The sequence below is a fragment of the Dicentrarchus labrax genome, unplaced genomic scaffold, assembly GCF_905237075.1.
Source record: "Dicentrarchus labrax unplaced genomic scaffold, dlabrax2021, whole genome shotgun sequence".
In the NCBI taxonomy this organism is placed as follows: domain Eukaryota; kingdom Metazoa; phylum Chordata; class Actinopteri; family Moronidae; genus Dicentrarchus; species Dicentrarchus labrax.
The window spans coordinates 16,366,803-16,390,314 of NW_026136718.1; the positions used below are offsets into that span (position 1 = coordinate 16,366,803).

Below are 23,512 nucleotides of genomic sequence, written 5' to 3' on the forward strand. Positions count from 1 at the left end.
CCAGCCCCCCCTTGGAGCACACCTCCAAGTGTGTGAGGGAAGAAGCCCCACGAAAGCCGATTGCGTTTTAATAAAGTTTATTATCTGCAGGGAGCTAATCCTCAAGGGTAATCTCTCCCCTCTAGTCCTAAAGGAAAGCTGGATTACTCACTTGCTATAATCCCAATGAAATTGTTAGGATTTAGCTTGCGCTGCACAGCAGATGGCAACAGGCTTTTTCCTTCAACCTTGGATGCTTTAACCCACCATTTCTACATGCAACACCCCTGGTCCTCCTTGCCTCATGTCCTGGTAGTCTTGGTCAAAACAAAAAAACAAACACTTGTTTTTGCCAAACTTGTAATGAATAACATCTGGGATGTTCTCTGAACATATTTTGACTTCTGAGACAGCACAGGAGACAACAAGGTTCACCCCTTCTTTGTAAATTCATGTTATATGATAAATAATAACGTATGATTAATGGGGCTTTAATTAGACAGACTACCTCAACAAATGAAAGGTTTCAGTGACAGAACAGAGTACTGAAAAAGCAATGAGTCCTTATCAAAAATAATTTTATTGATTCAGACAGAAGCAAAGAAGCAAACAGAAAAAAACAGTGTTTTTGAGATGACCAGCCGAAGCTTTACATCGTGGACACAAGCCAAAAACAAATCCTGCTTATTCTAAAACCTTGTCCAGTGTGAACATATGCGTCGCTCCACAACACTTCATAAACAACCAGAGTAGCTGTTATGTGGACTCAGCAGTGTGATGTAATATTCAAAGACGTGACATAATAACGCTCAGTGTAACGTACAGTAAGTAAAGGAGCTGAAGAACAAAGGGCTGATCTGCTCTCCTCTGGTGAAAGTTAGAGTGGACCTGCTCGTCCAGTCACAGTATTCAACAACATGATGCAACATGATGCAACTTCGACAAACTGTAAAAACCTACAAAGCTCTTAGGGACTGGGATTACCATCTGATTTTTAAATGAAACGCAGAAATGTAAAACTTGATAAACACAAAACTCTCAGAGATTGATTGGAGGGAAAAACAATTAATCTCTAATTTATTGGAATTAATGTAAACAAGAGAACAATCAAGTATTTGAGTATTAAATTCAAATGATTCAAATAGTTTTTACTAAATATCAAAAAATTGGGACTGAAATTTATTTGGTCATAGTACAGAGGGACGTAAAAGACCTCCTACAGTCTTCACCCTACTGTGAGATATATATTAAAAAAAAAGAAATCACAAAGAACAAAAATCGCTTAGTAAAAAAAAAAAAATTAGTCTTCATACAAATAAAAAAAATCCTCATTCATCTCACTGGGTTTAATTTCATCCTTCATAAGTGGTCAAACAAAATCAAAAGCACACGATTATCAGGCACAAGCCCCAAACAGAAACCCACTTATGGAAATATAAATCTATATGCACAGATTCTCCACAGTTGAGGTGATGCCTGAAAAGCTCTGGAGGCCCGATTAATTGTAAGGTTGAATAACTGACCCGATTTTCAAAGATTTTGAAGGCAATATGCTAATTTTCCCTTCTCCTCCTCCAGTTAGACATAACAACCATTTAGGGTAAAACACGCTGTCGCCTACTTTGGCTGTAGGTAACAGTTAAGTGGACCACCTAAGATTGCACTAATCTTGACACATCCCCTTACACTAACCCCAACACTAGCCTACATGAACCTAATGAATGTTAATCATTGCTAACTCAGGGGAAATTTGAATGCACTTTGGTTCAGGGCAGGGCTACTTTAGCTCGACGTAGCCTGAGGCGGTTTTTGAAGAAAAGGTACATGGCCAGAAGACACATGGAGGACAGGAAATAAAGAATGACACATAAGCTGATGTCCAATCTGGAGAATCCAATGCTCAGCACAGACATCCAGCGTCCTCTGTGGCTCAACTCGGCCTCCTCAACAAAGTACTGGCCTGTCAGGTCTCGCTTCTGCAGTCGCTTTCTCTGCTGCCCCACGTCCAGCTCAAAGTCTGCTTCTATAGGCTGCAAGCCCACCATCCCGAGCCCTGCGTCCAGCTCCATGCCGAGCCCAAACACAGGCCCGGGCTCCTGCTCCTCTTTCCTCTGCAGGGTGCGTCGTTTGATCCGGCTGGAGGCAGCCACCCGCAGCGCTTTGGCCTTGTAGTGCTGGTTGACAAATGAGTCGAGATCCACGATGTCCTCCTGCGGCTCTCGCATCCTCATCCCCACAATGCTCGGCCTCCCGTGGGCCTGCCGCCGGCCTCTACCCACCTCCAATTCAGGTTTGGACCAGGGGGTCGGCTCGGATTTATTACCGTCCATCTCATTTGCTGCTGCTGCTCCCTCCCCACCTTCCTCCTCTTCATCTGCCACTGCTTCATCCTGCAGCCCCTCTTCCTCCTCCTCCTCCTCTTCTTGCACAGTGGGTTGTGATGGATTTGTCATGGAGTCCAAGGCCTCCCTGGCTTTCCTCTCTAAACATTTCTGAGCTTCCAAAGCTTGCTGCTTCTCATGTTTTTCCCTCTGTTTTGCCAGGACCTGGCTTTCATCGTCGAGGTAGTCTGACAGGGGAAAAGAAAGACACAAGAACATTATTTCTTCATTATTTAACAAGATTTTATATGATTTTAAAAAATTAAAACTTTAAGTTTGATAGAACTTGTCAAACCCAATTAAAGGTCCAGTGTGTAGGATTTAGTGGCATCTAGCAGCATAGTTGCAGATCACAACTCCCTCGCTTCACTCTCCCTTTCCCCTTCCGAGTGCGAATAAGAAACTACGGTGGCCGCAAAACGTGTGAGAAACACCCCTATCATGAGCCCCTGTTTGGTTTGTCCCTTCTGGGCTATTGTAGAAACACTGTGGTTCAACATGGCAGACTCCATGGAAGGCGAACCCGCAGTGTCTGTAGATATAAACAGCTCATTCAAAGGTAACAAAAATATAACAATTCTTATTTTTAGGTGATTGCAAACTGATGAAAACATACCTATGAATGTTATATTCAATTCATATTCAAGTGTGTTGCAGCATGAGATTAAAGGTAAAGGTTATAATTTTACACACTAACATTTTACAGTATCATACAAATGAGGGAAAGACAAGAATATAAGGAATTTTGGTGGGTTAGACTAACAGAGTGGGACTAGGTTCCCTTTTATTCTCCTTTTTAATTTGTTGTCATTGCTGTTCTGATGCTTTTCACTTAACACACATCCTTTCCTATGATGATTGTTAGACAGAGCATCTGCATGTGAAGCAAGCTGCTCAATAAAAACAGGTTCAAAAAGTAAGAGACTTTTAACACAGACAGGAGGAAGGAAGAAATATATTTCTGCAGGTTGGTAAAATCCTTGAATTTATGATATAACAGTTCTTCTGAAAATAAATGTTGTACCTGTGAGGATACTTTTGGACGAGAAGTAGGACATGAGGAAGGAGAGAACCTGCTCATCGTTCCACCTGTGCTCCCCGTTCTCCCTCACTGTATGGCAGGCTGGACACATTTCTGGTGAAGGCCACTGGATCTTTGGGAAGCTGGGGTCTTCACTCAGAGCACCTGCAGAGGTTAATGCAGAAGTAGAGTCCTGATCACTTTATTACTGGGGGAACATCAGGCACACAGCAATACAGGGAGAAAAGGATAAATTGTGACCATAAAAGAGTAGCTAACCCTAACCCTGAAAATCCTGCATTTTGGAGGCCACAGAATTAAACCTAATGACATTAGTGCATTTTTCTTTAAATCTGCTTTTTGAATAATGTAGAAATGTAGAAATGTAGAGTGAACAGCTTTGTAGAGTGAAAAAGCAACTACCTAAATACAATTATACAGTGTCATTACTTACTGACACTACTCCTTTGAGGAAGATGTTTCTTCCACTTTCTACTCCACTATATTTATTGACAGATAAAGTCACTGAGTTACTTTGCAGAATGTTAATCATATGATTAACTCAGATAATATGCATTGCTATACAGTAAACTGCCTAAAGGCACTGTATACTGTATAAATAGTAGTACTATATACAGCCAGTTGTGGCGAGTCACTCACTACAACATTAAAATGCTGCTTACAGGTAATATCTGAATATAAATAAATAGCCTTTTACCTGTAAGCAATTTATAAAGTACTTCTACTTGTGATACTTTAGTACATCAGTTGCTGATACTCTTTTAAAGAAATTTTTTTTAACGAACGTGGCCTATTTCTTTCACCACAACAGCTTTGTCAAAGTCTTTCTCACCGTAATAAACTAATAAGTACCTCACCTAACTTATAGTAGATAAACAAGGTCAGTAGCATGATCCAGATTAATTGCCCCATACAGGAATCACACAACATAAAGCACCCAGTCAGCTGCTTCATCCATTGTTGTTTCTTTTATTCTCCTTGTTGGTGCATTGACTTGAGAATGTAAGTGCTTTGAGGACTGGATGCAATCTGTGTTGAACCCATTTGATCTTGTCACAGTGCTCGTAAAAACTAAGTGCCTATATGCATATGTGTATGTATGTGTTTAAGTGTGTATATGTAAATCATCTGTCTGTGTTTGTGTGCATGTAATCTAGGGATTGATATTTGTGTGTGTGTGTCTCTCTCTGTGTGTGTGTGTGTGTGTGTGTGTGTGTGTGTGTGTGTGTGTGTATGACAGGGTCTAACAATGATCAATGGGCTTCTGGGATGTCCCAGTGGGAGGGGTGGTGAGATAATAGATGTGGCCAAAGTGGACAGCTTCCCCACACTTACACACTTACACACTTAGACACACACACACACACACACACACACACACACACACACACACACACACACACACACACACACACACACACACACACACACACACACACACACACACTCCCTGTTTTTAGGCAGCAGACCTCTGTGCTCTGGAGCACCTGTCTTGTCCCTTCACACCCCCTTTGAAAGCAAAGTCCAATCTTCAAATTGAACATGAGAGCACCAGAGACCTCAGAGGGGAGCTGCCCCTCTAATGAATTAGAAACTTTCTCCTTTAACGTGTTTTCTTTTGTGTAGCCGCTGCCCACTAACGCCCCTCATATCAGACACTCACACACACTCACACACACACACACACACACACACACACACACACACACACACACACACACACACACACACACACACACACACACACACACACACACACACACACACACACACACACACACACACACACACACACACACCACTGAATCCATGCAAACAGACTGGCAGACAAATGGACATATACACACAGAAATACACAGACGCATATACAACAGACACGCTCTGCACAAATGCCCACAAGCACACTCACACAGGACATCATCTAGTAATAAATTGCTTGTTGTCACCAACAGGCCATTGTGTGTGAGTGCGTGTGTGAGTGCGAGTGTGTGTGAAAAGAGGGGAAAAGCAGCAGCAGGTCTGTCACTTTACAGCACTGTCAATTTACATCCTCCACCACCTCCGTCCCCACTCCCTCCTCCTCCTCCTCCTCCTCTCCGTGCTCAAGATTAATCTCAGTCATATGCATGTGTGTATGTACTCTGCATACAGTACTTTACATAAAGGATACATCAATTTTACTGTGTCCTGGGATGGGCTGCAGCCTGTGGGTGTGTGTGGGGGCTTTTATACATTTCAGCAGGTGAGTGCACACACACACACACACACACACACACACACACACACACACACACACACACACACACACACACACACACACACACACACACACACACACACACACACACACACACACACACACACACGATGCCTCAGATCTCTTTCCTTATTCTAATCAGCTTGCCATGTTTGCGGCCAGGGTGACTTTAGCCATACCAGCCATATTGAGATTGCCACAATGGCCTGTCACAGAGATGTCATCGCCACCGCACATACATATTCATCAGGTATAAATATGTATTGTTCAGCGCGTCAAACTAGCTTCCTCAGCACTAATTCTGTAAGTGAGGATCACCTACACCGCATGGCATACTGAGCCATCATGGCTGCTGGGGAGTGCGGATGATGTCAGACATTTTAGGCTCATTTAAATAATCGAGACAAAACCTAAACCAGGACTTTAGCTGGGTATTAAAGCTAAATACTTTTACTGATGCTGACTCAAATGTGTCTGGAGCACACATTTCCATGTAATCGAAACCTGTCAAATACAGCAAACTGGCTTTAGTTTACTTTAGCTTATTCAACGTTACAACGTAACGTAACACAATAAATACCTACTATACATAATGATCAATAAAAATTATACATGTACACTGATGTATGTATGTCATGTACAGGAAGCAAAATGTGTGGCTAACAGCAAAAGTAACACTGCTGCTGGAACGAGGAGAGTACTGATGTGAGGCCTTAACAACCAGATTAGACAATCTATTAAATACTAATTGGTCAGTTGTTTTCATAATACATTTAAATTATCTTTTAAAAGTGAAAAAAAGAGGTTCCTTATTTCTGTTTTTTCTTCAAGAAAATCATTATCATAAAAACACTTGCGATATCTGCGATACTCTGCGATATCATGATAATATTATCAGCACTGTTAATGAAGAAATGCCCAAACCCTGTGAGCAGTGCTACATGCATGCAACCAGGCTGCTGCAGCAGCTGTTTTGTCTGTAGAAATGTGAATCAGTCTCAGCCTGTTGACAAGCAGCAACAGGACTGAGCTGCCACCAGTCTTAATTCTGCTACTGCAAGGAGGCCGAGGGCCCTGGGGCCTCTTTGTTGCCAGCTAAATTAATTGTTCGGCCGCTTTACAAATAGCTGCTCTTTCATGCATGGCTGCTCCTGAAAGGAGGGGCGGGGAGGCCTTGCTAAAGAGCTCCACTTTAGGCAAAGGGGAGAGGAGGGGTTGAGTGGATGGAGGGATGGAGTGTGCTCTCCTCAGGGAGACGCTGCCGCTCATTGCTACAAACACAGCCAAACCCTCCACTCCTCCCTCTCTCTACTTCTGATTCACCCGACTTATCCCCTGTGGACCCCGACTCACCCTCCGCCACGGCTAACTCCCCCTGCCACACGCCACAACTTGACCCATGCTTGGAAGGGCTGTGTGTGTGTGTGAGTGCGTTAGGGAGGGGGAGAAAAAGAGGGGGTGAGCGTGTGTGGCTTGTGTCATGGTGTTTGCCACCTGCTGTCGCACAATACCTTGGGAATTGTGTGTGTTTGGGTGTGTGTGTGTGGGGGCAAAGAGGGCTGGTTCCTGGGGGATCCATCCTGCGAGGATGCTGTGCTATTACTTGTCAAGCGCAGGATATGAGTCCCCGGGGATGGTGAGTGGAAGGAGAGAAAGACTGCTAGAGGAATAGAGGAAGAGAGGGAAGATGGATGGATGGAGGTGGCGGGTTGAATAGTGTTTAAGCGTCTGGGGAGCAGACACACGCAGGGACGGGTGTCCTTCTGGCCCCTGCTGTTCGGGACACAAGCTGTCCCTGGGATAGAAGAGGGGGCAGTCAACACAAACAAAAGCTAGTGATTTAACAAAGTGGGCTGTTAATGACAGCCCCATGCCTAATAAAATCATATGAACACAGACAAGGGAGGAGGGACTCTTAGGAGCTGTTTAATACTCTTGAGACTGATGTGCAGAAGTGTAATATGCTGACGCAGCACGGTCAAAAAAGAGATAAGAGTTTGTGCAGTTATAAACAGAGAAAGAAAAGACTGAAACATTGCAATGGAGGATTACAGGAGAAACTAAAAAGCACATTCTGAAGATTGTCATTTGTGTGGATGGACTACTAAACATTAATAATTGGGTAACTATGCAGAGTTGAAATGGATGACCTGAATAGAAATTCCTTGCAATACAAATGGAGTTTGGGGTAAAGGCCTATGAGGTGCAAGATATGAACAAAAAGTGGTTGATGACTGGTGAGGCAATAGTGGAGGGGGGGCTTGTGGGAGAGACTCAAAGTAAGGGTGTGAGAAGGATGGAAGATGTCAGAGGGGGGTCAGGAGAAAATGGGTGAGGCAGAAGCAGATGATACTTGGAGGACTAAGACGGGGTGACAGCTGGTGTCTGATCTGAGGATCCATCCTTCCTCCTCCCCTCACCCTCTCAGTCGTATTACAAAGACTAACTGACCATTAGAGGAAACTGAAAATCTTCCCCATACCTTACATTGAGATCCTAAGGAGTATATGGCTAGACAGGGAAAAGACAAGTGTGGAAAGAGGTAAGGATGTAATGGAAAAAGTGAGAGGGACAGGGATGGCTTAGCACACTAGTGTGTAACATGGATTTACAATCAGCTTCACAATGTTGATTTTCATCATATACTGTATCTCCTGTTATAGTGTCCAGTCTAGAAAATAAACATCCGCTCAACCTTTGCATTAGGGCTACAGCTATTATTTTGTATTGTTATCTTCTCGGTTATAATCAATTTAGTTGTTTTGTCTAATACATTTTAAAGAATAGTGAAAAATGTTCATTATAATTTCCCAGGAACCAACTCAATAGATATTACATTTTCAAAGATATAAAATACAGAAAACCAGCAAATCCTCATATTTAAGAAGCTGAAACCACTTTGGTGTTTTTGCTTGAATGATTGAAATTATTAATTGATTATCAAAATAGTTCCAGATTAATTTTCTGTTTATCGTTCCAGCTCTACTTCTCATCTATCTATACTACACACTAATTTCAAAACATACAGAAAATTGGAACTGTAAGTCTGCTGAATTGGTTATCTGGGTTTTACAATACATTCAACTTGATTAGTTAACATTTGAATGCATGTTTGTTGTTATTATCATTCTATCATGTGTTATCCTTTATTAGGGCCAAGGGTTTGTGGGAAATGCTTTCTGCACTTTAAAGACACAGTGAAATTAAAGAGTTCTAATCCAGTGTTGAGTAGTAGTTTTCTTTTGGTATGTGCAAAGAAAAGAGATTTGAGGTTATGTGAAATTTCCTCTTTCCTTTTCACAATGAAATATTTTTGTTGACTTGAATTCTTGAACTCTGGAGTGTATACATAAATATACATAATCAAATGTGATTTGGGGCATCAAACTAACCTGGCACATCATGTAAAGCCACTACGCTGTTGTGTATGAGCTTGTGGGTCATAATAGCTATCAGCGTGATATTATGGGTCACAGGTGTGTTTTTGAACGACACTCCGCATAAACTTTAAATTTCAAGAGAATCTGGTTGTTCTTTAACTTTTCCTCTATTTGACTCTTTCTGACCCAACAACACGGGTCAGGGAGGTGTGGATTCAGGCTGACAGCTCTGTATTGCTTCATATTCAATAAACCACCCCCACTTTGGAACGATCCAGTAACATCTGAATGATTTTATTTACCCTGCTCACACAGTTCTTTTCATTCAGAAATAAGTGACACTATGGAAGCTAACGTGCTATAACAGCTGCTGTACTGTAATTTTAAGAACACGTACCACAGCTGTAATTGAAATAACAGAAGCGAGAATCACCTTTTAGTTTGCACCAAAGAAATTCTGCAAACTACCCACACATGATCGTGCAGACTCCTACCTGCCAGTCTGTTGTTGACCCGATTGTGTCTGGACCAAAGCCACAGGACCGCTGACGACAACGAGCTCACCTCCACCAGACTCTCCCTTGCCATGTTCTCAAAGTGCTCAGCACACGGTCTGCAGCCAAAGAAGTTGTGGACATAGTTTCTCATCGCAGTCAGCACTTCCTTGGGATCTGGAGGGGAATGACATGAGGTCAGTTAATGCTCACAATTAAAACAATATCACAAACTCCATCCTAAGATCACTTCGAACACCAACTTTGACCTCCTCTCAACAATGAGTCTTTACCTCCTATGTAAAGCACAATCACCAGGCCTTGAAAAGCTGGTTGTCTTCATACATTAAAATGTACCCTAGCCTGAAAGCTTGCTAATGGCAGTGAGGGTCCACAGCTTCCTGGATTCCCACGGTAATGTGGGCCAGGAGTCACAGAGAGCTGGGTTAACCCCATATTGAGATGAATAATCTATGGGAATGGGATAACCCAATCTGGAGATTAAATACAGTTAACCCTCTGTGTGAATGGTGACCAGGCTGTTGTCTCAGGACTTCAACAGTCCACAAACATATTTTCCTGGAATATTTGCTTTTGTTCTGGGCTTAGTAGGACCTTCATATAAACCGTACTGACAGTGGGAGTGTGTCTGGGAGTGTGTGCGCGCTCTTTATCAAAGCGAGGATGGGCTTATGTTAGGCCTTTACTAATGTGTTCACACCTTCAATAATCCATGCAGCATGTGTATATGAATGAATAGAGGTTCATGTTATGGTCAATGTTTGTGTATCCATCCATTAAACTGGTGGTCTGTTGGGGGCCAGATGGACACCCCTTTTGGCCAGTCCATCTGCAGGTCACATGATGGTCCGTAAACCTCAGGATTAACCTGTGTGTGTCTGTGTGTGTCTGTGTGTGTCTGTCTGTGTGTGTGTTGAAGAGAGATTAACGTCCCTGCCAAGAGTGGAGCCTCCGGTCATCTGCCTGTTTTATTAACCACTCACATTCCGCTAATCTAACATAATCCCTTTTCACACAGTCACAATTAGGCTCAATTTTAGTTGTGACAAAATGACAAAACATAGGGCAAAAAACCTCAAAGACTTCTGGTCAAAACTTCCTAATGATATATGTTGTTTTTTTTGTGTTTCTGTGTGTGTGTGTGTGTTCAGTCTTTTCTCTGTGTGATGTTAAATCAGGTCAGTGTGAAAAAAAAAAGAAGCAATCCACCAAACATTCCTGGGCTAATTTGTTTACAAAGCCTCACAAAGCCCTCATCCTCAATCCACCCCTGTCTTTGTGTACTTTCAATGGCTCTTTTCATTCACAGCAAGACAAACTCAGTCTCTCTCTCTCTCTCTCTCTCTCTCTCTCCACACAGTGTGTGTGTGTGTGTGTGTGTGTGTGTGTGTGTGTGTGTGTGTGTGTGTGTGTGTGTGTGTGTGTGTGTGTGTACATGTACATGTACCTGTGCCTCCAGCGTTCTTGGCCTGGACAGTGAGAACATGGAAGAGGGTCCACACCCCACAAGGGTAACGTCTTAGGTAGGGTTTTGAACCCTGACAGCCCACCCACCTCTGTCCTTCGGGCAAAGCAGTGTCTGGAGACTGAGAGAGAGGAAGAAAAACAAACAGACAAACTTCAGTTACAGACAAATGGGAAAAAGGAAACAAAGAAAAAAGCTTAAAGGATAAAACCTGGTGATATTCTATATTTTTCTTATAGTCAACAAATCCTATGAAAAGACCAAAACAAAGTCTGTGTAACCAAAGCCTGATATAGCCCGATATTGTGTTATTGGTCTCCATTACTGACCAAAAACTACTGTTTTAATTCACTTCACTCATTTTACTTCTCTTCTTCTTGCTGACATAAATAACTCTCTAGAAAAGTGGTTGTTCATAACACAAATGTGTTTTAAATTTAAATTTAAATAGATTTTAAGATGGATTTTATTTACCCCTATTAACAATATAAAATGGATATTTGTTGTTTTTGTTGGATATTTGGTTTGGTCATGTTTTCATTCATACTACCTGTGGCAGAACCTGGACATTTCAACCATTCATCCATTTAGCTTATTATTACAACTTACTTTTAGCTAACTGTATGGTTGTCTGCCAAATAATTTTCACATACTCTCATACATGGTGTTCAGGTGTTATAGCCGTCTCAATATGTGGATATATATATAGAATTGAATTGAATCAAATAATTTCCATTTTATTCAAATTAGTTAAGCTACCCACCATTTTTACATGTACCCCCTGGCAATTACAGAAGTACCCCCTGGGGTACAAGAAGCCCTGGGTGGGAATCACTGCAAACCATATGTGCTTGACAATAGTCAAAAAATAAATGCATTATTTAATCATGTTTGAATGATGTTTGCAGAAACACTACAATGCCCAAACAAAGTGAAAATATATTTATTCATGACCCATTTTAGGGGTCTAAGTACCACAGACTGAGGGCAGTACAAAATAATGCATTGATGGTTTTGGTCTTTCCATGGGATTTGTTGACAAAAAGAAAAATGTAGAAGTATAAGTAAGATGTATCTATCAAGTGCTTTTCAAAACATCAGTTCCAAAGTGCTTCACAGTTAATAAAAAGCACTAAAGCATGAAAACAGCAAGTAAAATACAATTTAGAAAAGGAAATTCACTATAACAAACAAAACAATGCATGATAGTAGACAAAGATATATAGTAGTACACAGAACAACAGAAGCTGTATCCTTTAAATGAGACTAACAGTCTCAAAAAAGTAGAGTCTCTCCAATTTCTCCAACCTGTTCAACCCAATGAAAGCTGCTCTACGTAGTTTTCTTGATCAATAAGAAGTCAATCTCAGGTTAATGGCTCAGCCCTCCACTAATGAACAGAAGCTATCCAGATCTCTAACCACGAGCCACAGTTAAATCCAATAACATATTTTCTCTGACATAAAGTCGTTTCTCTCGTGGTACTGCATTGCCATTGCTGGCGTGATTGACAGGGTTACTCACATGTCAATAGTAGTGATTTTGTGTGTGTGTGTGTGTGTGTGTGTACACAGTCCATTTCCTCTGAGGCGAAGTCTATTCATACCTTCCTATTGATTCATTGATCCATTGATTTGCCTGCTAAAAGCTAATGATGTAAGTAAGTGACTCTTTCAATTTGCGAGGGGCGGTATACTGGAGGCATGCAGGCTTCATTCCAAAGACAACAGCACATAGATCCTCAGCTGTATGTGCTGGCACTGAGACAAGAACAAAGTACATATTGAAATATCCGGATATATATATAAAATATCTTTTTCATCTACTCATACCGTGTGCTTTTATTTAGATTTTCAAGATCACATTTTGACAGTTCTTTGACAGAATAGGCATCACTTTGGCACCTCTGGGGTGGTTTTGAACTGATTAAGTGACCATACTGACAAGTGACCTTGGTATCTTAGTGGAACGACGAGGCTACTCCCAGACAGACGTCCTCACATCAGTCTGGGTGCATTTTGTGATGCCCTGCCCTCTGTTCTCCCTGCAGCTGCTTATCTGTCTGGTCTCCCTCTCATTTCCCTTTCTTTGCTTTTAGATGCCTGCCTGCTCAGACTCACAAAAGTCTGTTCTTTTTCTCAATTTGCATTCATGTACTTCATCAGTGCAGTATGTAATGGACAGACCACTTCTGAATCCAATGAATACCAAAGATAGAAGACAGGCAAAAAAGTTAACTAAAAATAATTTAAATGTTGGCTTGACCGACAAGAAGAACGAAAAGAAGCCCCAAGTTAATTGATGCACAAGGTCAGAACTTATTGGATATTGGTCCGTGCGGCTTTGTCTTGACTCACCTGTGCCGGGTTATCCAGCATCTCTCTGAGTTCCTCATAGGAGATCTCATCACCAGTCTGGTTCTGAAGATGAGAGTTTACAGACCTCAAAAGGTTCATCACCACTGGACGGCCTGGAAAGTACTGCAAAGCAAAACAGAAATATGTGTTAAAGACCCCCTTCAGACATATATAACACATATTTTGCTTAGAACAAAAAGAGACAGCATTGCACCAGTACTTGCATCCCTGCAATGGCTACCTGTCAAATACAGGATGGATTTTAAGGTTCTTTTATTTGTTTTTAAAGCCATAAACACGCAGGCACCCCTGTAAATCTCAAAGCTTCTCTGCAGCTCCAGGCCTCTCAGATCCTCTAAGCAGCTGTTTTTAACTGTTCCACGTTCCTCTTCCACTCCTACTTCACTGTACATCACATTTAAGTTGCATACTGGACCAGGAATGACCTCCAAATAATTTGTTATGTCAGCACCCGCCCCTTAAAATCATATTTTCAATGAGCACATAGAAACTTTCCACTTTCAGCAGATGAATGTGAAAACATCCTTTTAGTGTCAAAAATATACATCATTTTGCACAGTGAAGCTTGAACATCCAACTGCAGGAACAAAAACACATTTTTGAGTGGAGAGAAGTCCATCATATTTCCCAAGGAATCAAAGTGATTCAGTCAGTCTACAGACTGCTTGTTTTATTCGACCATTCAATTTACCATCATAGAAGACTAGAAAAAACAGCACGTATTTACATTAGAGAAGAAATCTGTCAACTCATAAATTTGATTAGTCAACTAATTGTTTTAGCTCTAAGTGCAAGTACAGTTTATTGAGAAGGAACCAAAAAATCCTTCAGAATAATTAATTCACGAATGAATCTTCACTGATAAAGTATAGTTTATAGAATATAACAAGTTAGTCTTACAGCTTTGGCATAAGTTGTATGTTTTATTCGTCACATGGAAATTCAAATGAACAATTTCCATTACATAATAGCTTTAAAATATAGATTGTGCCAATGTCTTTATTTATATATCTTCCATCTATAAAAGCTTTATGACCATGTTGTTTTTCCACTCCACACTCTTTTGCCTGAAACAAACTGTTCAAATCAACATCTTCACCATTTTTGTTCTACAAATACAGACAATGTACTATGAGGAAATGTAATGCCTAGATGATCAGTGGCTAACTCATCCTTATAGCCTCATCAATGTTGTGCACAAAATCTACATGCTGCACAAAAGTTGCAGTTTGAGTGTTTTTCCTTCCTTCTCAGCACCTTTAAAGAAACTAAATGTGCCAGCAGCCGATCTTAAGCCTCTGCCTTCATTAAGATCCATTTCCTAAGCCACTAACAACCACTTAGCCACTGTCTACTCAGTGCATTCTCCTGCTGTGTGTTTACATCTTTTTAAACTACCATGGTAACAACCAAAACTGAGAGGAAACATGATACTGTAACTAGCACAGGTAGATATGTGAAGAGAAAGAGGAAATCCGACTGATGGGTGTCTGAGACCAGTGATGACAGAGCGAAGACAGACACAGACAAACGTGTCTTCACACATACAATACTGACAATAGAAACAGCTGATTTCTTGAATGTTCAGACAGTAAAAGAGAGGAAAGCGCTTAAATAAATTTCAGCTAAATGTGCTTCCTATTCTTACTGTAAGCCTCTCTGTGGAACAGTTTGTGATAATAGTCCTGTTTCCCAGAAAGAGACGCAGCAAAGGATCAAATTTTTTCCAAGACTTAAACAACAGACAAATAGACTACCTCCATGGTAACTTTCGTTTAGGGCTGCAACTACAGTAATTGTTATTATTTTCATTATTGATTGATCGGTTGATTATTTATTTCACGTATGACAAATAATAATTGTTGCTTTTTGTGGTTATACACATTTTTGAGTCTTTTTTATTTATAATAGAATGAGGTAAAAACGTCACTTTTTCAACTTTTGAATCATAGTTACTGTCAATGTGCACAGGGACTTAATAGCTCTACAAAGTTATATTGAATGTGAGAGAGAACGAACAGAAGAAAAACAGAGAACGCAGAAGACAGAGCGAGCTAGAGTCATCCAACATGCAGACCTGTGATTTGCACTGCTGGTTCTTTTTAATTTGGCCTCCACCATTTGTTCAACTAAATACACCTGCACACACACAAGCCTTTCAGTACATGGCTCAGCCGTCTATTCATCACCCTCTAACAGGATCTGTGTGTTACACCCTGACCACTTAACCAGACCCCCAGTGATTTCCTTAAACCTCCTTGTCCAAGGCTAACAGAGTCCTGCTCTATGCCGTGTCCTTCCCTCTGCACCAGAGCACTCCTCATGCAGTACCTTTCACCTTTCATCAGCTTGGCATACAGAATGAAGCTGTGTGTAAAAAGCTGAATTTCAAAATATTGGTTAGTACTGGGCCATTAAAGTTGTTGCATGCCTGTTATGATTTTACTTTTTGTGTGTGATGAGCCTACACACACACACACACACACACACACACACACACACACACACACACACACACACACACACACACACACACACACACACACACACACACACACACACACACACACACACACACACACACACTAAAGGAGGGCTGTAAAGAGCAGACAAAGGCCTCTGATGTGTGCTGCTCACTGCTGGGAAAGTGATATAATAGGTTTAGGGATGCCAACCAGTCAGAAAAGCTCATTAAACAGCCATATGAATTTAACCAGAAGAGAAAACGCAGGTGTTTCCCACTAATGGGCTTAACTCAGCATCACCAAAGCAACACTATTCATGAGCACTATGGGTCTGGTGATCACCTAAAAAGTCAAATGGTCACCATGTTCAACTTTTGTACAAAGAATATTTATTAGTCAGAGTCATCACCATTTGTCTTATTTTATATTGATTTCTCTTTTTCTCAGACTCCCTGGCCTTGATCATTGATGGTGCACAATGTCAATCAATATGCCAATTATATTTCACAGATATGTTGATGAATTGTGTGCCAAAACAGTGACAGGTACTGAAGGAATGACGGACCAAGTGATTCTTCTCAGACAACAGTGGGACAGTTTTAATTTCATGGGATAAATTTAACAGAATTTAACCAAAAATGCAACAGTAAATAAGCTTAAAAAGGTTGTACCAAAATCAACACTACCCTTTTTCTAAATTTAACATGTACTTAAAGCATCTCATTCATAAATACTCACTCTTGGAAACAATGTAAGAGTTTAGTAGTTGATTATGACGTGTTTTAGAAGATGCATCAACAACAAGCTCAAGAACAACAAATTAAACCCTATTAGAAACTAGTAATTTTACGACTGAAACAGCACTGTGAGTACATTGATCAACAACTGCATTCATTCATATTTTGTTCAAACTATAAACATTCTAAATTTTAATCATCTCCACAAGATATCTGCCTTTACATTTGTTCTCTCCGTCTTGAGAAAAGACACACAAACACACATCCCCTCCTCTAACCCTGTATCCCTCCTGCCCCCATCCCAGTTGGACCATGACAATCCCCTTCACCCCGGCAATATGTCATCCCTGATCCGATTAGTATCAGCAGCACTTGAGAAACCGCAAGCTCCTTGTGGTGAGGGTCCCGAGAGGGAGGCATCTGTTGGCTGCAACAGGGCGGACCAGACCAGGCCTGGTTTAGAAGACAGGGGTGAAGCCCCTTGATAATAATCTAACTTCAATCCACCCGGGGGAAGCGTGGGAGGGGTGCTGCACACACGTGCCAGAGTGGAAATCGGGCAAACAGCAGCCTCATCTTTACACACACACACACACACACACACACACACACACACACACACACACACACACACACACACACACACACACACCACCCCTTTTAGGCACACACACACCAATTCTTTGGCAATATAAGCGTATGTGAACATTATGTCCTGGGCTCTGGGAAGAAGGGAGAACCCTGTGTCCCTTTAGACAAAAGCCCCCTCTTAATTCTTTGTTTTATACCCCCTCTGTCCCCTCTGGGCTGAAGGGCTTCTTTCAAGAAAAGCAGGATAGAGGTGTAATCCTTAAAAACCTCGCTGTAATGCTCTCATGCTTCCCAAGATCCACTTTTTTAATCCTCATATACATGTAGAGGATTCATAAATCCGGCTTCAGCCTGACAAGACAGTAAATCTAGTAACATTATGACCGGGTGCACAAAATAAATAAATCAATTTAAAAAAAAAAAACAACTCCCATGTTTACATGTTTGCATGAGGCGATGCAATGATGGGATGATTGTGGATAGAAAAGAAACAAACAATTCATGGAATTACAATTCTTGGACAGAAGAGAGATTTACATGAAAGTAATATATGAAGGAGACAAATACATATTCATTCACAGAGAGACTTTGCCTCTCCTTAAGATGTACACAACGATTAGTCGATTGACAGAATAGTTATTGGCAACAATTTTAATATTTAAGTGTTGGTCAAGCAAAAATACCAAACATGGATTGTTCCAGCTTCTCAAAAGTAAGTTTTTCTCTTGTCTTCCATCATAGTTAACTGAATATCTTTGGGTTTTTTCGACTGTTAATCAGCCAAAAAAGCTATCTTAAGATGTCTAGTTGGATTCCAGGAAATTGTGATGGGCATTTTTCACATTTCATAGGCGAAATGATTAATCAGTTAATCAAACAAATTGACTGAGCTAACGTTCGAAAATAGTAATTAGTTGCAGCCCCAACACACATATATAATAGTGAGCCTGTTATCATCCATGCAAATACACGCCCTTGTGTATGCAAATACACTTTCCACTAATCATTCTGTTTGGAAAAAAATTAAAAAGTGCGTCATGATTGAGGAAATGTGTCACCACTGTGAAGTGATGACACTGTGGTCAGGACACCGTGAGTCACTTTCACTCTAATCTAATCACATGACTCAACGGGGAGTTCAGGTGTCAGATTTTTACATATTGCGTCAGTAATCAGGAAGACTGAATGGTTTAACAATGAGGCAATTTCTTTATCAATCAACAGTCATTTGAATATAGATGAAATACAACATCAGTGGAAAAGAAGTCAAGGATTCTTCTAACCTAAAAAAAATGTACTCATTAAATATGTTTGCTTCTCAAAGTACTCCAACTGGCTAAGAAGCAAGAAGTGTCATCCACTCTCCCATCATACCAAGTCTCCTTCAATTCTAGTTTCACAATCTAAATCAAACATTAACTGTTGCTTACAAGCTGACTAACTGAAAGGATTCAGCCTCTTTGTAGAGAGATCGCTCAGTCAAACGACAATAAGGACTGTCACAAGTCGCAGTCAGCTGCAACAATGACGGCCTCCTCAGCTACACAAAGCCCTGCTGAGCGGCTGGTCCATTCTGGTAGGGGGACAGGCTAAAATACCACTGGGACCTGCCGCTATTGACTAAACAAACTGGAGCTAATGGGAGGCCTCAATACCCCCCCACACACACACGCGATACACACTTGCCTGCTACAACGCCTCCCTAGAGAGTGAGATATAATCAGAGAGATTGGTGGCAGACTGGGGCAGTGAGACAGCCTGGTGCGTAGCCAATAGGGACGGGGCTAGCAGGTCAGGCCTCATCATCACAACATGTTTGCTTGGCTGGCACACTTCAGAGAGGAAGGAGAAAAAGAGGGAACGAGGGAGCATGTGAGAAAGTAACAGATAAGGGTGGAAGAAAGCGGTTAAATTGTGTATTAGATGTAAATAAAAGCTGATGAGTCAAAGTAACGTGACCAAATATATAAAAAGAAATGTTAATCCTTTAAAGTGAAATAGGGAAGATGGTAGAAAATAAATGGAAAAGCAAGAGAGGAAGAGAAGGACAGTTTTACATAAATACAAAATGAGAGGGGTGTTGGGTTGTTTTGGCTAACTGCATCGGACTGGCACATTTACAAGTATTTGCAGAGAAACCAGGGTGAAACTAAAAGTATGAATGCTGCATGGGGAGAAAGGAGAGGAGGAATAGTGGTTGGAGTCTCCCTGGGAGGTTTGCTAGGAAACCCTGTGAGCGGCGAGTGGTTGGCAGCCACGCTTCAATCCCCCTGAGAGCCAACATCAAGAGGGTCAACAATACCCAAGAGAGCATTTGTGCTTTCTTTCTTGTCAATGGCATCCACTTCTGCTTTCAATAATGTGTGTAAGTGTGTGTGGTGAAAAACAAAAGTGCATTTGACAAAACAATAAATTAAGTACAATTGCAAAAAATTATTTATTGGATTCTAAAGGAATAAAAATAAACATGTTATGAAGATATTTAGCTAAATGCTCCAAAACAACAGCACAAATCTACAGTGTGAACAAACATTCTGCTGTCTCACTCTCCATCTAGTGGTGACCTGCTGTTACTACACATTTCTGTTGACTTCATTATACTCTTGGAGCTTAAAATATGGAAGAGGGATGCTCTTTAAGGTTCATAATTTTTGTTTTCAGACCGATTTCCACTGAGAGACAAACAGATTTTTCTTATAGAAACAAATCAATTCAAACAGTGTAAGAGTAAGAGTAAGAGCTGCTTATTATGTTTAGTCCTTCTAAACAATGAATTAACTGCAACATGCTTGCATGGCAAGTGTTATTTTTATATCACATATTTTACCTGGATTTGTGTTACTGAATTTGTTATCCAATTTCCACATGGAAATAATGAGCCCTAATCAATGTATATAATTTGGTTTACATGTTTTGTGTGTACTGTACACATGTATGCAGTGCTCTCTCGGGTATCTGTACCTTCGCCAGGACAGAGATGTACTTCTTGAAAGAAATCAGCGCATCTCCTTTGATCACAGTATGAGCAGCCAGCTCCACACGCAGAGAGTAGTGCAGCGTTGACTCCAGGTCTGCCATGTACAGCCTGGACCTGCGGGCACACAACCACACGCAAACATCACGTGACAACAAATAATCAGAATGAGCAGAGAAGGACAGTCTTGTGCAGTATGTGTTGTTCATACTTGTTGAAGGGTCTCCAGGGCTCCTCTGTGTTGTTGGTGTGGATGTTTATGGAGTCCGGTGGAGGCTTCCCTGACCGCACCACCCCCGGCAGCCTCTGGAGGGCGTAAGAGAAGAAAGTACGAGCCTCAACGTTGCTGAGGGAGAGAAGGACAGGTGAGACAGACCCTTGGGTCACTCAACATAAACTATATGCACGGAAGCATGTGGACACCCCAAAATCTTGTATAAAGCCTTCATAGAAGAGTGGATGCTGTTATAGCAGAACATTAAAGCGCATCATTTTAAAATGAGATGTTCAACAATCATACGTTGGTGTAAAGTTTGGCTGTCCACACACTTTTGGCCACATAATACATCTAGCCCAGTTTGTTAGTCTCTAATCCTGCAAGGAACCTCGTTTTTTTAATTTCAGCCTTATTGTTTCAGCAGTCCATTGCCATAAAAAATGTTTTATGACCTGTATTTTTTGTGGCCATATATTTTACACACTTACGGGAACGCATTTCAAATACTGAGCAGATGGTGCCAGAGTAGTGTGGAACTGAGAGAGAGATCGCCGATATGTGATAACCCTGCAACCGGAACCACGGCCATTAATGTACTCTCTCTCTCTTTCTCTCTCTCCTTCCACCCTTCCCATCCTCCTCTCATTTGCTTTCCCCCCTTGTCAGGGACAGAGAGAGAGGGAGAGCAAGAGAAAGAGAGAGAGAGCATCGTAAAACTGGAACAGGATGGTAATAAGGAGGATGGATACTCTGGGCCCCCGCTCACTCACACCAGCCCGGGACTCAATTACACCTGCGTGTCTGGTGGGAGTGTACAGATGTGGAGGGAGAGCCATTCATCCAGCGATCCCCAGGGCCGCCGGGCAGGCAGGCAGGCATCAGGGTGGGCTGGGAGGGAATGCATTCACCTGGGACCAGCACACATTACATGCATGACGGATGTGAGACGCCCACGCACGTGCTCTCTCTCTCTCTCTCTCTCACACACACACACACACACACACACACACACACAAACAGGCACACACAAACAGGCACACTCTGCTCTCCCAGGATCAATCAGACATTCAGTGATGATGGGAGGCCATCTGTCGCCGTGTGCGGCTGGGGCTTGTTTGGCAGGTGAAGCCAGAAAAGCAATGGCATTGTTTTCATGCAAGAAATTAAAAAACCTCCCCTCTGTACAGTGATGGAGATGAGGGGGTTGGAAGGGGGAGAGATGGAGGTGAATAAATAAATCAGCAATAAATCATTTCCTTTTTGCATTTGTCAACTAAAAAGAGTCCTCTTTGCATGCCAAGTTATTGAAACAGCCAAACAAAGAGGCAGAAACAGCAGATGAATTTGCAGGGTGAGGAATGATCAGCGCTGCTTTATGATAGTGAATAATGGGAGCGATTTTGATGCTCTGATCCCATTAAGAGGCCAGATGTTTAAAAGTATTCTCATGAATAGGGTTCAGATAATGAGCATGTGATGAAGGCAGCAAGCAAACTTGTCGTGTGTGGAACAATAGGAACCAAAGGGAAATAAACTTGGTGTTTGTGAATTTCAGGTCAGGCTAAATGGAAATTACTGTAAAAAGTTTGAGATGCTATTGAGATAAATACAAAAAAAAAGCTCATGTTCGCTTCACACCTTCCAAACACATCCACCCACTCAATCACTGTTGCCTCCTGCATGTCTCTATCTCTATTCTGAATGTTCCCAATAACAATGGAGAAATATTATTTCTTAAAAAGATCCAGTGTGTAGGATTTAGTGGCATCTAGCAGTGAAGTTGCAGCTCCCACCTCCATCGTTTCACCCTCCCCTTCCAAGTGTAAATGAGAACGTGAACGGCCCTATCTATAGCCAGCGTTTGTATTGTCCCTTCTAGGCAACTGTAGAAACATGGCTGTTCAATATGTCGGACTCCATGGAAGGCAACTTGTAGCATCTGTAGATATAAAACAGCTCATTCAGGTAACAAAAACACAACAATTCTTTCTACTATTCAGTTGATTGTACACTAATGAAAACATACCTATAAATATTATATTTCATTTCTCCTAATAGATCCTCCTAAATGTTACACACTGGACCTTTAAAGCTACATTATGGTTTGTTTGCAGACCAAGCTGATGGAAAAACACCCACTGAACAGTAACAGAACACTTTGTCAATTCTGGGCGTCAGTGAAGTTGAATGCATTGTTACATCCTGTAGGTTGTTACTGTTTAACCATCGTTACGATAACAGTTTGGCTTAACCACAATCTGACCTCCACCATTTTTATATTTACATAGTAGGTTTGTCATTTTAAGGCCCGTCCCAAACCAGCTAGCGTGTAAAGGAAGTGCACAATAATATATATATGTATATTCTACCTTTCCTCAGGTGGAAAATGGACAGAGCTCCACATAGAAAATTTACTCCCCATTCATTTCATTCAAAAAACTGAAAACTGCAACAAAACAAATAAGATCAGGTCAGACAGATCTAGGCCCTGTGAGGCAAATGTGTGAAAATACCTGTGTGGGTGCAGTGTTTCCTCTAGGTTTTTTTTTTAGCAGTGGCGGCAGGCCCGTCCGAACCCGTCGCGGCAGCCAACGGGGGTGCATTGTGTCGGCAGGATCATTTAAAAGGCAACCGTGACTACATTGTGCGTCTGCCCCATTTCTGATACCGTGGCGGCAGAAATTTAACAGCGGCGGGCTGCCGCTCTAAAATCAACATAGAGGAAACACTGGGGTGTATCCTGAGTGTGTAGGGCATTTAAATAAAAGAAAGTGTCACTTTGTCCTAAACTTATTTTAATCAGTTAATTCATTAGAGACACACAGCATCAGTTTAAAAGAATGCAATGTGTCTCACAGTTTACCTGCTACTTTATACCCCACCCCCTTAATGTAGACTGCCCGCCCACACCTGTGTTACTTTACTCTCTATAGTTAAGGGCTAGTGAGTAGAGATGTGTTTGAGAAACAACGTTAATGCTAACCATCCTTGTAATGTGTCTAAAGAAAACAACTGTTTCATGTATCAAGTGTTGTAACAGCTAATGCCTGAAATATAAACACGCAACATCCTTTAGCAGGAACCAACCGGAGCGTTTGTACAAGCAGGTTTCATGAACTTTGGGAACAAAC

General features: G+C 41.5%; 1 protein-coding gene across 1 annotated transcript in view; it reads right to left on the bottom strand.

Annotated features, from left to right (window-relative positions):
• Window positions 1-540: 540 nt before the first annotated feature.
• Window positions 541-23,512, bottom strand: part of qsox1 (quiescin Q6 sulfhydryl oxidase 1) — a 28,246-nt gene continuing 5,274 nt past the window's right edge. The window contains exons 7-13 of the mRNA XM_051376777.1: window positions 20,376-20,510; window positions 20,152-20,281; window positions 13,377-13,499; window positions 11,002-11,140; window positions 9,534-9,710; window positions 3,385-3,546; window positions 541-2,548 (exon numbers count right to left, since the gene is read on the bottom strand). Of these exons, the coding sequence (XP_051232737.1) occupies window positions 1,746-2,548; window positions 3,385-3,546; window positions 9,534-9,710; window positions 11,002-11,140; window positions 13,377-13,499; window positions 20,152-20,281; window positions 20,376-20,510 (1,669 nt within the window). The 3' untranslated portion in view covers window positions 541-1,745. The remainder of the gene's footprint in view (window positions 2,549-3,384; window positions 3,547-9,533; window positions 9,711-11,001; window positions 11,141-13,376; window positions 13,500-20,151; window positions 20,282-20,375; window positions 20,511-23,512) is intronic.